Source organism: Scatophagus argus, chromosome 3 (assembly GCF_020382885.2).
Source record: "Scatophagus argus isolate fScaArg1 chromosome 3, fScaArg1.pri, whole genome shotgun sequence".
Classification (NCBI taxonomy): Eukaryota; Metazoa; Chordata; class Actinopteri; family Scatophagidae; genus Scatophagus; species Scatophagus argus.
Window position 1 is genome coordinate 2,297,298 of NC_058495.1, and position 14,360 is coordinate 2,311,657.

Here is a 14,360-nt window from a genome sequence, read left to right on the forward strand (position 1 = left end):
TAATCAATAAATAAATTATGATCTAATATTACAGATTAGGAGAAACCTTTTTTGATGCCTGAGGAGAAAATCATCCAACATATGAACTACAAACTAATTAAAGTAATACCATTAAATAGTTAAGCCACATTTACCAACTACAGAATAAAAATAATAAAACATTAAGACATCAATAAGTAACATACATAATTCTCAAATATGCCATTCTGCATAATAAAGGCTCCACATAGGGAACAACAAGAAGGTTTTGATTCTATTATTTATAAAATTTTACGAGAGTAGAATGTAAAGGCATGATTTTCAGCTGTGAAAGAGTATGTCTACACTGTCGCATTGCTACCTTTATTTTTTACTGAGTACATGATCTGAGTGCTTCTTCCTCCTCTGCCAAAAGCACAGAAGGGGGAGGGGAGAAGGGTGTCAGGTACGGGCTTCCTGCCTGCGAGACGTAACTCTGGGTAAAGCTCGCAGTTAAAAAAAAGACTGCTTCGCGAGATTCCGGGGTGGCTAACGTTACGTTAACTAGCTTGCTGTGACAACCACAGTGACACCGGTCGTGGCTATTCGCCTACACCTGCAAACGTTTCGCCGGTATTTTAAGTCATTCAGTGAAATTCTAAAAGAAACTGCACACAGAAGGGTCCTGTTTGTCGACTTGAAGCGCCCTCGCCACCCGTCGGACTGTCCGCGGTTCTCGTCCTTTAATCGGCCAGGTCAGTCAGTGTTACATCCGTCAGTTCAGCAACTCGCTAGCTGTCTTTGGGTTAGCTAGTCAACCTAGCTTAAGCTAGCCGCTGTCTTCACGGGGGGTGCCTGTAGTGTAGTTTGAGTAAATCAGTTTCCTTAATGGACAGTGGCATTTCCAGTAATTCAAGCATAACAAAGCGAGCCATCAGCAAGCCAGTAACTTTATATTGCTAAACTGACACGAATCTTTCGTAGCTACTTGCTGAGCGATCCTTACAACCACCCCAGCTAATGCTAATCCTCAACATCAGCAATACTGATGTTAAGTTGGCTGTTAGCAAGTAGCTGTGTTAGGCAGCGTTAGCAAACCACTGAAGCAGATAGTTTGTTGTCAGTTTGTTGCTGACAGTCATAAGAATTAGTTTGTCAGCAAACATACGGTCCGTCAAATGGGTGTTTCACGCTGTCTTTGATTTTTACAGTGTTAATAGTAAACTCATAAACACTGGATAAAGACTTGTCTGCATGTATATGTGGTGTTCTGTTCCGAGTCTAATATGTTATAGACATCAGGTAGTTTGAATGTTCATTTGACAGCACCACAAGCCTGATGTAATTAAGCGTACTAACAATAACACGTGTGATAGTTCAGACAGTTCTTGCTGATTATTTTGGTTCCCGAGAGCTGAAGTCCACTGGCACCCATGACGGGCCTGATCTGTGAACTTTTTTGAGTAACGATTAAGTCAGTCATTTCTCAAGACACCATCTACACATTATAGCTTCTCCAATGTGGCCATTCGCAGTTTCTCTGCTTTATGTCATTGTAAACTGAATTTCTTTGGGGTTTTAACTGAATGATTAACAACCAAATAAACTTAGAAAATGATCATCAGATTGATTAATGATAAAAAAAATAATCATAGACAATCCTCACTCAGGTCGTTTTCCTCTGACGTCATGTCAGGGTGGAAAGCTTAAATGCTGACCTGTCATACTGCTGTGTTTCAGGTTTCCAGTCGTATAAACAGAAATCATCATTTCATTGCTTCCCTATTCATCCGTAACTGAAAAGGCAATGGATAGTGACAGACACAGAGGGACATGGGGCCACATTTTGTGCAGTGCTGCCCAATGATAATGTTAGCTTGGAAGTGGCTAATGTTAGCTGTTGTCTGGTGGTAGCTAATGGATTATCAAATACGATGTTCTGCCTTGAAAGATGTCCCAGTGCTACTCTGGACTTTCAGTATCCGTTGTGTTTTCAGTTGCCAATCGATTGCTTTGCAGTGAAATGACTCGTCAGGTTAGTTCAGTTAGTTAGATCAGTTTATATGACTGCTGTAACACAACAGGTGTGAATATGGTCTATTGATTACAGCCTTTGTAAAACGATTCATGAGTTTGGTTAAGCTTTCATATATCATGATATTTTCACTGGACGGTATTGTAATATTGGTTTCTTTTTCTCAGGTACTGTCCAACCTCATCCTGCCCCACTGTGGATCTTTAAGCCCACAGGCAGGACAGTGGCAGAGGCACAGCCAGAGCCATCAGGGATTAGACCAGCAGGCAGCAGGGCTCCATGAACACTACGGTGCAGCAGCAGGGGGGGAGCCTGCGTTCTCGCCGAGGCCTTGGTCGGGATAAGGACCCTGGGCAGAGCATGGGTATGGAGACGGCCTGCTGGCTTGCCCCTGGAGTGCTGCGAAGGCTGATTGAGCTGCCGTCACCTCCCCTCTCCCGACACCAGCTCAAGAGACTGGAGGAGCACAGGTAACAGTGATTTATGCTCGTCAGACTGAAGTACCGCATGTGGAGTTATTTAACGCTATCCACAAGCAAAAGTCTGCAACTCAACTAAACAGATCTCTTTTAAACTTTAATTTTGTTACTGTTCCTGACAGAGGTGTTCATACTGAATGTCTTTTAAGCCCTACAGTGGGTTCTGGTGTTGTAAATAAGGTTAGCACATCTATCAGAGGATAAACAATAACAATAACAATACAACTTCTGCATTTCATGGTATTTAAAGTACCAAGAGTAAAAAAAAAGAAAAAAAGAAAAAGATCTACAATCAGATTTTCAACCCAAGGCTGCACAGATTTTAAGGTTATTACAAATGTTTTGATATTTGTACAGTGACTTCCTGTACCAGTATCATAAGAGTTGTTGTTAATTAAATTTTTATATATATATATATATATATATATATATAATATTAAGTTGCCATACGTTCAAATTCTGGTGTTGTGACAGCCCTAGTTCTGAAGAGTTATTATTTTATGCAAATTAAGTGCTCAGGTTTGGAACAATGTAAGGGATCAACAACAGGGATTGCCAACTTACCACCCTGGGCTACTAAGCCGAGCAACTCTCTTGCTGATTGGAAAAGTGAAAAGAATTTAACTTGCACCTTTTTACAGAACTGTTGAAGGAAGTGCCTAAGGTGTGAGCCCTACACGTACAACTGTAAATGTAAATGTAATGTACTGACCTATACAAGTTGGACAACATGTCTCCTCCTCTTCCCACTGTACAAAAGCGAGGCCAAATATCCAAGATAGGAGTGCTGTCATCGGAGCCTGCAACAACACGGTAGTGATCAGGCATTGGAGCTGCGTCATTTAGTTCCTGCCCATACACCCATCTGAACCAACTACAAGCAGATCTTAGCTGTCAGTCATGATGTGTTAACGCATTATTTTAACATCAAATAAGTAATTAAAACCAAACTTGAACTCTCGAACATACAAGTGTGAAAAGAACTCCTGGAAACAAGAGTTTAGATGGGTGGTGTTAGAGGATGTGGGCACAACTCCCAACTGTGCATTGCACAGATTTCTGTGAGTTTAAGGAAAAGATGAATAAGATTAAACGATTCGTTTCAGTCTGTGTTATTATTGTCTCAGTCCATCCAGGGGCAGTCAGAGAAACTGACCACTTGAGGTCACCTGTTAATGTCATATCTAAAGTAATTAAACACTTTCATTGGTGGTATACATAACATTACTCAATAATAGTCATGTATGTTCAAAAGCAAGAACAATGGTCCAGTTATAGTTTCAGAGAAATGCTTGTGGCAGTGGTTTCATGTTGCTGTGTTTGTTCCACTGTTCTAAACCCTGGAGGTGAGACGTGAGTTACAATTTAACCAGAGATTCTGTCGTTCTGTCTACCAGCTGTTTGTCACTCACACTCCCGTCTGAAATTGCTGAAAGGTGATCACCGAAATTAGTTATGTAGTGAAGATTTGTTTTTGAACAGCAAAAAGGCAAAGTCCTTATTTATTGACAAACACTACAATCATGTGCAGCACTATAGTGCTGGCCAAGGTTAAATGTAGAGACACCAACTTACTGGGAGCATATTAACAGCCAAGATGTGGTTTGTATGCCTCCACACCATAAACTGCACATTAAATAGTGGACTGAGTCACTGCTAGGTCGCCCATAGGTTTCTGAAGACCTATGCAGTACATGAAGTTTAATGTGGGCGACTCTGACCATCACCATCTTGGAAGAGCCTGGCTGCACCCAACTCCTGCCTGATCAAAAAATGTAAAATATCAAAAGTGTAAAAGTTTTACAGTTCAGAGTCCAGAAGTACAGGTAAGCAATTCAAGAGAGAAATTTCTGGCTTGAACTGTCACATGCTAAAGGTTGTAAGGATATGCTTATTATGCAGCTTGAAACTGAATGAGAAGATCTGTCCATGCAGGTACAGCAGTGCTGGACGCTCCCTCCTGGAGCCTCTGATGCAGCGTTACTGGGAATGGCTGGTGGGACGAGTCCCCTCTTGGATTGCTCCAAACCTTATCACCATAATCGGCCTTGCCACCAATGTCTTCACCACCCTGGTGCTGGTCTACTACTGCCCAACTGCCACTGAACAGGTTAGTCGTCACTGTGTAGGGTCTTCATGGTAAAGCATATTAAACACGCTAGAATTCACATCATCGACACACATACTGTTTTCATACACTAATTAATGCCAGTTGCTTCTGCTCGACTGTTGCCATTGAAAACATGCAACTCATGCAGAGTAGTGAGTAGTAATGAAAGAAGTGTTGAATTTGCATTTGCAGCAAATTCAAACAGAAGTGGATCATAAAACAGGGAGGCTTCTTATCAAAACATGATCAAATATTGGAAAATTAGAAATTAAGGCCTGTTGTAAACTAAACAGTCAAATGCAAAATCAGATTGTGAGATTTGCTTTAAATTGTTGTAAAATGTTGGTTACTAAACTCTGTATTAAATTTTTTGGAACAGCTAACTTCTGTGTGATACATGTATAAACAACAGTATTTATATTAATAGCTATTTCCCCTGGATGTCATGGGCCCAGAGCCTTTGCCTCTGCTGCCTAGCAGACAGTGGTGAGCACATTTGATTACAGGGATTATTAATAAGCATCACCTTTTGTTATGAGGGAATGTTCAGACTGTCCAGTCATAAAGAGTAGCAGATGCTGTCTTCGGGTGTCAGTACTGTAATTACTGACCAAAGCGTGTTTCTTTATTCATGAGTATTACACACATTGTTGTACACTGTATAAGGTTTTTCATTCTATGTGTTGTCACCTGATCTGATGAGTTCTGAAGCTCTGAACTTGGAACTTACTCAAATCAGTTTTGTTTGTGGCCTTCAAGGTAGGGTGAGTGACAACTGCTTGGATGTGTGTGTGTGTTCTTTCAGGCTCCTCTCTGGGCATACCTGCTGTGTGCTGTGGGTCTGTTTGTCTACCAGTCATTGGACGCCATAGACGGGAAGCAGGCCAGACGCACCAATAGCAGCTCTCCGCTCGGCGAGCTGTTTGACCACGGCTGCGACTCCCTTTCCACTGGTCAGTTTTTTTTCCCCCTATTTGACGCTGTGTTCCGCTGTGTCCCAGTGAATCTGAAGCCCTTTTAGTAGTGCCTGCACTCATGTGGGTTGTCTCCGCAGTGTTTGTGGTGTTGGGAACCAGTATAGCAGTGCAGATGGGCACCAACCCAGACTGGATGTTCTTCTGCTGCTTCGCCGGGATGTTTATGTTCTACTGTGCCCACTGGCAAACCTATGTGTCAGGAACGCTGCGCTTCGGCATGTGAGTCAGCAAGATTGTTTTTTTGTTTAAAGGAATAAGTAGAGCATTTGCAGCCATTTGTCTGTCAGTAATGCTCATATCAGGGGTTAGAATTCAATCCTTAGCAGGTTGGTTAGTAATGTTATTTTTCTACCAATGTGATACCTGAATTACAGTACTGATTCCAAAATATGTTGCAAAAGCTTTTCTCCACATTTAACAAAACACTCCAAATGCATATCAAGTGCATAGGTATTTCATGTTTTTCTGATGATTAAAAAAAACATGCTAATTTAGTCAAAAGAAAATGAACTGATTGTGTATTTAAATTAAATCTGATCAAAAAACAGGACATGGTTCAAGGGCATCACAGCTGTCAAATGTCCTTCTGTTAGTAGTATTTAGTTTGTGTTTTCCTTCTTTCTCTCATTGAGTCTTTGTTTTCTGTCGCTGTAGTTAAAATGAAGATTTGAATTTCCTGTTAGTCAGTTGTCAGTAGAACAACTGGGTTATACTTTAGTGTCAGTCATTTCATGAGATTGTAGCAGTTAGGTGTGGAGTAGTTGAGATGGAGTAAATGTGGGTCTATTTTTTGTATAGATTTGACATAACAGAGGTGCAGATCTGTCTAGCAGGATTACAGATGCTCACAGCCACTGTGGGTCCCTGCCTGTGGAACATGATGGTAAACCTTGTGGCTGTTGCTGCATGGCTCACTGCTGTCTTCTTCCCCAGTGGCTGCTTACTAGCATGGAGTCAATATGAACAATCTGAATTCAGTCCATTCTGCTCAAAGGTGCAGTCAGTCAAATCTATCTCTTCAGTAGCATCAGCTGACAGAAAACTGCTTTACAGCTGCTAGAACTGACAAATACTCGTGTCAGACTGTCATGGAGGTTTTCCACAGAGCCAGCAGGAAATATTACATGAAATGCTTAAAATCAAGTTTGACTTTTAAATCCAGACACACTGTTGAGTGTTTGTAAAGTGCAACTCTGGCAAGTCACTCTGGAAATCTATTTTATAATCAACAGATTTAACCAATTCACATCCCATTGTAAAAATTGCAAGTGTCGTAGTACGCAGCAGTAATAGCAATTACCTCATGAACTCTCTCCAGGAGTCTGCCTTGACTGAGTGGGGCAATTGAAAATCATTCTCTAAAACAGTTGGCGTCGCAATTAATCTATTTATGGGCTAGTACACATAATAATGAACAGAAAAAAAACATGATAAACACACAGTAAACATTCAACAACTTTCTGACAGTGCAGAGTTCAGATGGATATCAGTCTGGTGTCCAGTGCTAACCATGGCTAACCTAGCTTAGCATGAAGACTGGAAGCAGGGGGAAATGGCTGTGCAAAGTTCAAAACGACACGTATGAATGCCTCTTAGGTTCACAAATTGATACTCATTATCTGTACACACACTGAAATGTAAAAACGACAATTTGTGGTTGACAAGCGACTGGGTGCATGTCTGTCTGGAGTTTCCTATATGTGCTTAGCAGTGGCACAGTGACAAAAACATTCTAAAATATATCAGCAGTCATTGAGTCATTTTTGTTAAAAAAAAAAAAAAGCCAGTGAAATATTATTGACTGCATTTTTAATGCAGTGATTTTTTTTCCTGTTTAATCTTCAGTTCTCCATTAAACATGAGTAGCGCAGAAGAATAGCATCCCGTCAGTTCCATGTCCAGCAGTGTGTTGTGGAAGAAGGCTTCAGGATGACTGTGTGCTGGTAGATGTCACTAATCCTTCCTGTAAACTCTGCTTTCTCCTCCCACTCAGCATTGATGTGACTGAGGTGCAAATCTTCATAATAATCATGTATTTGCTGGCCGCCGTGGGAGGATCTGCTTTTTGGCAGTCACTGGTAATTGTGATCGGTTCTAATTCTTACAGACTGAGATTAATGAAACAAATGATGTCATAATTATGTAAAATTGCTTTTGTTGGTACATGAAGGACTGCTCTAACATTCTTGTTTTATTAGAATTATTATTAGAAATGCAGAGAATGTCAGTGTGAATGCTTTCACTTTTCTCTAACATTACTCATGATGTTTCACTGTGGATATAAAAGTGAATATACTCACAAATCACAAAACCAGCTGGAAAATGACAGTGTTGATCAACACATCATCAGATGTTAATGTTTGACCGTTATTGTCATTCCTTAATTTCAGTGTTTTCTGGTCTTGACTCATAGATTCCGATCCTCAATATCCAGATGAAAATGGTTCCTGCCATCTGCACATTTTTAGGAGCCATCTTCTCCTGCACCAATTACTTCAGAGTCATTTTTACAGGAGGTGTGGGCAAAAACGGATCCACAATAGCAGTAAGTTTGAGAACTTTAGTGCTTCTCCTGATTAGTTAGGCCTGTCTGTCAAGGTGGATATTGTTCCATCACAGATAGATCACTATAGAAAAGCTTTGATAATTTTTATCCCCTAGTTGTGCCTGTCTTTTTTTGTTAGCAGGACATTTGTCTCTAAAATACATTAGCAGTTTCTTTGTCAGTTCTATCACTGATAACTTCTCTGCGCCCACTTGTCCCAGAGTTGTTGGCCGGCGTCTCTTTTTTTAGATTTTCTTAGCTGCTGTTAATTAACAATAAAATTGTGTTAGTCAACCACATCGAAAATCAAAATGGTCAGCCACTGTCATTGCTAAATTTTCTGGTACTTTTTAATGTGATTCAAAGTTTTGAAGCAGAATAAGTACGTTGTTTTTCCATTAGCAGCAGTTCAAACATATTCTGTCAGAGCAGCTCTCCTTTTTTGTGTTTTTGTTCTTACCTAACCATCTGTATGTTTATTGTGTTTTTGTGTGTCTGTCTTCAGGGAACCAGCGTCCTCTCTCCAGTCTTACATATTGGTTCAGTTATAATTTTGGCAATGATGATATACAAGAAGTCTGCTGTCCAGCTCTTTGAGAAACATCCATGTCTTTATATCCTGGCATTTGGCTTTGTCTCGGCCAAAATCACCAATAAATTAGTTGTAAGTCAAACCTGCTTCTTTGTACGGGGGAGGTCAAACACAATTCTGAACAATTTGAACTCGGGGGGGGGGGGGGGGAGTAAAAAGTTTAAGGAGCATTTTGAGATATTTAGGTTAAATCTCAGCAGACATATGTTCTAGGATGTGTTCAGTATAGCCGAGTATATTACAGATTACAGCAGAGGGAGACTGCTAGCCTAACTCAAAGAGAGAAAAGGTTACCTCCACAGAACTCCAAAGCTGGAAGCTCTAACTAAAAATTAAAACTAAAACAAAAAAAAAACCTAAGCTAAAACTCACAAAAAAAGGGATCAGTAGAATGTTAAGAAATGTTACTGTTATGTCAAAAGCATCTATATATTGTATTACAGACATATTAACTGAGGTTAACATGCTAACCAGCTCAGCCCGTCCTGTGTCATTATACCGCTTTGTACCTCAAAGTGATGGTCAGAAAGTATAGCTCAGCCCTGTGAAGGTGGCCACTGTCTCAAACTGGCCCTCGCCAGTCCATTAGTCTGTGGTTACTCTGGTGATAGACTGCCCCTGTTTTGTTGGGTGAATTTAATGGGTAACCAATTCTTACATATCGCACCTTTAACATTGGCTGAATTATAAAAGAAGAATTCTCTGTTGAGAACTTAGGCTAGCCGTCGTTCATCATCAGAAAGTATATTTAACATCTTACAAACGATAACGTGTCTGTTTCTCTAATTTCAGCCTTTGCCTTGTGAACTGGTTATTCTAAGTTTGTATTTGAGCTGTTTTTACCACATTAGTTTTGAGTTCATTTTGTTGCCATCTCAACAAAAGTTGTTAGTAACTAGACCTTATTGCAGAGAAATACAACATTTATCCCAACATACTGATAAAACCACCATACTAAAAACGAAAAAGTGCACTTTACAGCGTCAAAGGTTTACCGTTTAGAGATTTCAGTGAAGAAATGTTAACTGTTGTCTTTGATGCTGACAGTGTTTTACTCTATCCACAGGTAGCACATATGACAAAAAGTGAGATGCATCTCCATGATTTAGCCTTCCTGGGACCAGGATTATTGTTCCTGGATCAATATTTCAATAGTTTTATTGATGAGTACCTGGTGCTGTGGATCGCATTGGTAAGTATACATGAAAGTCTCATTAATGAGGTAGTGACTCGTATTTTTATGAGCTATGATGACAGATATATGGCATGCTAAGTCAGAATAATGGGACTGTGACCCTACATCAAAAGTGTGCAGTACTATATACACCGTTGACATGTATAAAAACGTACGATGCGCCTCCACGTCCTCCCATTGTACAAAAGTTAATTAACATTTTGACATAAGATTATGTAATTATGACAACCAGTCAAAAGTATCATTTTTTTCAAGTTGAAATTATAAGACACAAAGTCAAAATTAAGAGCTAGTGTATCAGAACTATTAAATGTTGAACATTTTAAACATATGAAGTAAAACACGTGACTCCTGTTGTACCTTTTTATAGTTTTTTTTACCTTCTGATACTGTGTTACTATGTGTTTCCATAGTGTGTAGATCTCCCCTGTTTCTGCTTCAAAAGAGTGACGGTGTTTTGTTTTTCCTCTCCCACAGATCATTTCCTTTTTTGACTTGGTGCGTTACTGTGTCAGTGTTTGCAACCAGATTGCCTGCCATCTTCACATTTTTGTTTTCAAAATCAAGCCTTGTTCAGTGCTCAGTTCAGCTCCTCACTGAGGACACGGCGGCCATTACTGACTCTGTCCCTTCCTGTTAGTCGCACTCATCTTTTCTTCCCTCTGTTTTCCACGTAGAGATGCAGGGGATGATGTGGTGTTTGTATGTGCTTCTGCCAACTGAATGTAAGGACAAATATTATAAGATACTGGAGTATTACTGTCTTTTTTTTTCACCAGTGTAGAATTAAATTTTGTACCAGTTTCACCATCTGACCCAGTAATAAGAATTCTTCCTACAAACTCATGGTTACACAGAGCAAATATTTCATGAGAGTACAGGTGCTACAGGAGAGAAACTTAAGCGTGTTTTAACTGTTCTTGTGCAAAGAAAATGTATAGGAAATGAATCACAATTTGCTATTCATGATTATAATTTTTGTAATATTTGCGCGACTTTACCTTTTGCTATTGTACATACCAAACTGTTAGGGTGTCTGTGCTTCTCGTTTAAGTTAAAAATCCTGCTTTGACGCATTTATAAACTTTTTTTTTTCTTTTTTTTTCATGTTCTTGATTTTAAAACGCCTTTATCTCCTTCACATCACATGAATCTGTGCAGCTGTTTCACGTCAGGAAAATGTGGTTTTGGAGGAAATGTAATGTCAACTTTGTTACGTATTTTACTTATCAAAATGTCCTTCTGCGAAATAGTCACTGCCAATGTTTTTCATTTAGTTTGTCAACTGGAACTCCTTGGTGGAAATGCCACGTGGGCTTTTTTTTGGGTGCTATTCAAGGCAGGGTAAAGATTTTGTGTGTATTTATTGTCATAAGTAATGTTATTTGCCGATATGTTCGTTATGAGGATTCTGATTTGGTTAGCGGTTCACGGAGTTAGGTTATAGTCACAGGTCAAGAGAGGTCAAGAGGGAAAGACACAACAGCCAACGTTTTTTTCCACTTAGAAGTTTTCACATATAAATCATCTAAACTCAAAGCTTAAGATGGCCCCCGATTAAGAGGCGTGTGGAGAAAAGGTGCAGCTACAAAGTTGGCCTTTGAGGTCCAGAGTGAACTTTGATACTCGGATGTTCCCTCATTTTGCAGTTTGTAAGAACAAAGCTCAAGGTGTTTTAAAGAGAATGTGAACAGGCCCGTCCTTCTTAGGGGCTGTGGGTATTTTGAATCAGTTCTAAGCTCAGAGTTCTCCATCACTCCGTTAGCCATCACTCTGCTGATTATCATCTTCGTTATTATTATTAATGTTATTACTGTTACATAGGTCTGTCATTGTCAACAAATCCCATGAAATTTTGTCTCTCAGTGCTTTCTGACCCCCCTGATGTGTTCATTTAAAAAAAAAAAGTAATTTCAGTAATTTCCTTAAACAATTGCTATATAGGGGCTATTTTCATTGTGGATTAATCCATATTTTCAGTTCTAGTGAGTATTTTCAGCAGCAGGAGGGTGTATGTGGCACTGAATCTAAATCCAGTGTGTATGGCCATGGTAATGAACGGACATGTCTGCAGCAGTGTTGCTCTCTTGAATTTCTTTAATAGCTCTGTGGCACAGAGCAAGAAGATATTCAGATTTTGGATGCACAGACAGATTCCTGTTAGTGGATCATTTCATTGTTGACCTTGGTCTTTTCATAGGATTTGTTGGCTAATAACCAGACCACTTCTTTACCTGCCACCTTTACCATTACACTGAATGTTACACTCCTTCTTGTATTTCTGGTGGATGCCACTACAAAGACTGAATCACCGTTTTAAAAATGTGTTCATGATACCAGAACCTGGTTGACACTGTGTTTCCCCCAAAACATGCCTGCTACAGCTGAGCAGGTGCACTTGGACTGAATATGTTGGAGATAAGTTCTCACGATGACATTACCATTTTTAAGGTGGTGACTGATGAGAATCAGATCAAACTTTCTGACAATTGATTTAAAAAGCTGTTTATTTAAAGTGGCTGCTGCTCACTCCACCTCCACATCTACCAACATCATCTTATACTGTCACAGCACCTTATACTGACCGGGTGTTGTTAATGTTGCTGCTTCTGGAGAGAACCTGTACTGATAGCTTGTATTAATGTGGACAACATCTTTGTGCTTAACAACAGAGATTCATTTCTTGCTTTTGCATATTGTGCCTGTTTTATTTGTGTTTCATACAACAGTTCCATCTGCAGACACTGTAATAAGCCACTGCAATTTGTTAAAGTGTTCTAGAAGATGTTGGCTGTAGTGAGGGTCATTAGTGTACAATACTTCAGAACAGGGCGGTTTGGTCGTGAACCACAGTTATCTGAACACTGTTGGTCTGATTCATAGAAAACAGTGTTGAAGGGTCAATTCATATGAGTCACAAACATATTTGTCCTCGGCTGCCTTCTGGTATCTTAAGGTGGATTATTAGAGAATTACCAAGAATATTATGAGATTTATAGAATGAATTTAAATGACTAAAATAAAGGTTTAGTTTTATGTTAAAAAAGATTATGCATATAAGGTATGGAATTTAGAAAAAGATCAGAAGAAAAAAGTGCTTTCAAGGTTATGGTTTCAGTATTTTGAAAATGTAATAATTATGTGATAATTAAGATCTGAAAAGGTTGAAACAACATTTCAAGAAAAAGCTGTGATACTTTGTGAAAATAGGAAAACAAATTCTTTTCTTTTGAAAGTTGCCAATGTTGGGGAAAAATTCCAAATTGTATGAAAAAGGGAAATTTGGCCAAAAAAAAAAATTCAGTATTTTTACAATAGTTTTTTCTGATGGAGTCGTTTCAATACCTGCAGCACTACAAACTTAATTCCATCCACCTCTGTTGTATGAGGCTTGAAGGCAGACGTTTCAGTGGAGATCTTAATATCTTGACGTATAAAAGACAATTTACATGATTAGCTACTAATTGGGGTTTTTAATGGGGAATTTATATTTGTAATTTGTGTGAACGAACCCTTAAAGGAAGAGCTCGACGGTGGCATAACTAAAGACACACTTCTCTTCGAGTGCTCTAATATGACAGATCAAGTGGGTGTTTTCATGCTTTATTTTCCACAGTGGATGTCTCTTACAGTCATGTCTGTTCACACTGGGTGTTGGGGGAGAAAATGGGAAAATAATAGTAATAATAATTATCCCCTAATCTGCATGTGTATCATACTGCTGTACAATTTGTACTATAGCTTTGTATAACTCACGACCTGAAACCCACAACTGAACAACTTTTCATAATAACTCTGTGTATATGCTCATGTGCATATAGTTACTGATGTCAGGTCAACTCTTTCATTGTTACTAGTAAAAGTTTGCCTTAAACACGTTTGTTTTCTATTGTTTCTATGATTTGTTATTGAGAAGAAACCTTTCATGGTGAGCGTTTGTCACTGTGTGTATGTGTGTGTGTGTGTGTGTGTAAAAATGTGTCTTCTGTTGGCCAGAGTGCCAGCTCAGGTATATCACCAGTATGCAGAACAATGTCTTAGAAGAATTATAGTAAACAAGATCACCTGACAATCTCTTCTTCACCTGCCAATGCAAATAAAGGTCCCACTCCTGTCTGGAAGAAGGTTTCTGCTGTGTTTTACTGGAAACGGAACCTGCTGGAGTCATCATCTCGTTCCTTGGTCTGTGGAAAACCACTGATAATGCCACTGAGAACAACATGGAGCATCGTGTACACGGATGCTGTGTTTCTTAAAGGAATAGTTCAACAGTTTTGGAAATAACGCTGGTTAGTTTTGCAGCGCAGTGATCACACAAGCCGTTTTAATGTCTCTTAGCAGGATAGCATTGACTGTATGGTGTATATATGTCATAAGAAATAATGGTAAATGGACTTGCATTTGTATGGCGCTTTTTAAGTCTACCGCCTCCTCAAAGTGTTTTACTACAATTTTGCAGCTTCAACTGA

General features: G+C 39.3%; 1 protein-coding gene across 1 annotated transcript; it reads left to right on the forward strand.

The window, feature by feature from the left end:
- The first annotated feature begins 457 nt into the window (after positions 1-457).
- Positions 458-13,765, forward strand: cept1b (choline/ethanolamine phosphotransferase 1b). The gene is made up of 10 exons (XM_046380936.1): positions 458-713; positions 2,161-2,463; positions 4,408-4,582; positions 5,388-5,535; positions 5,637-5,778; positions 7,553-7,637; positions 7,973-8,104; positions 8,610-8,768; positions 9,763-9,888; positions 10,369-13,765. Exons 2-10 carry the CDS (start codon positions 2,273-2,275, stop codon positions 10,489-10,491), a joined length of 1,281 nt encoding a protein of 426 aa, XP_046236892.1. The 5' UTR covers positions 458-713; positions 2,161-2,272; the 3' UTR covers positions 10,492-13,765.
- Positions 13,766-14,360: the final 595 nt, after the last annotated feature.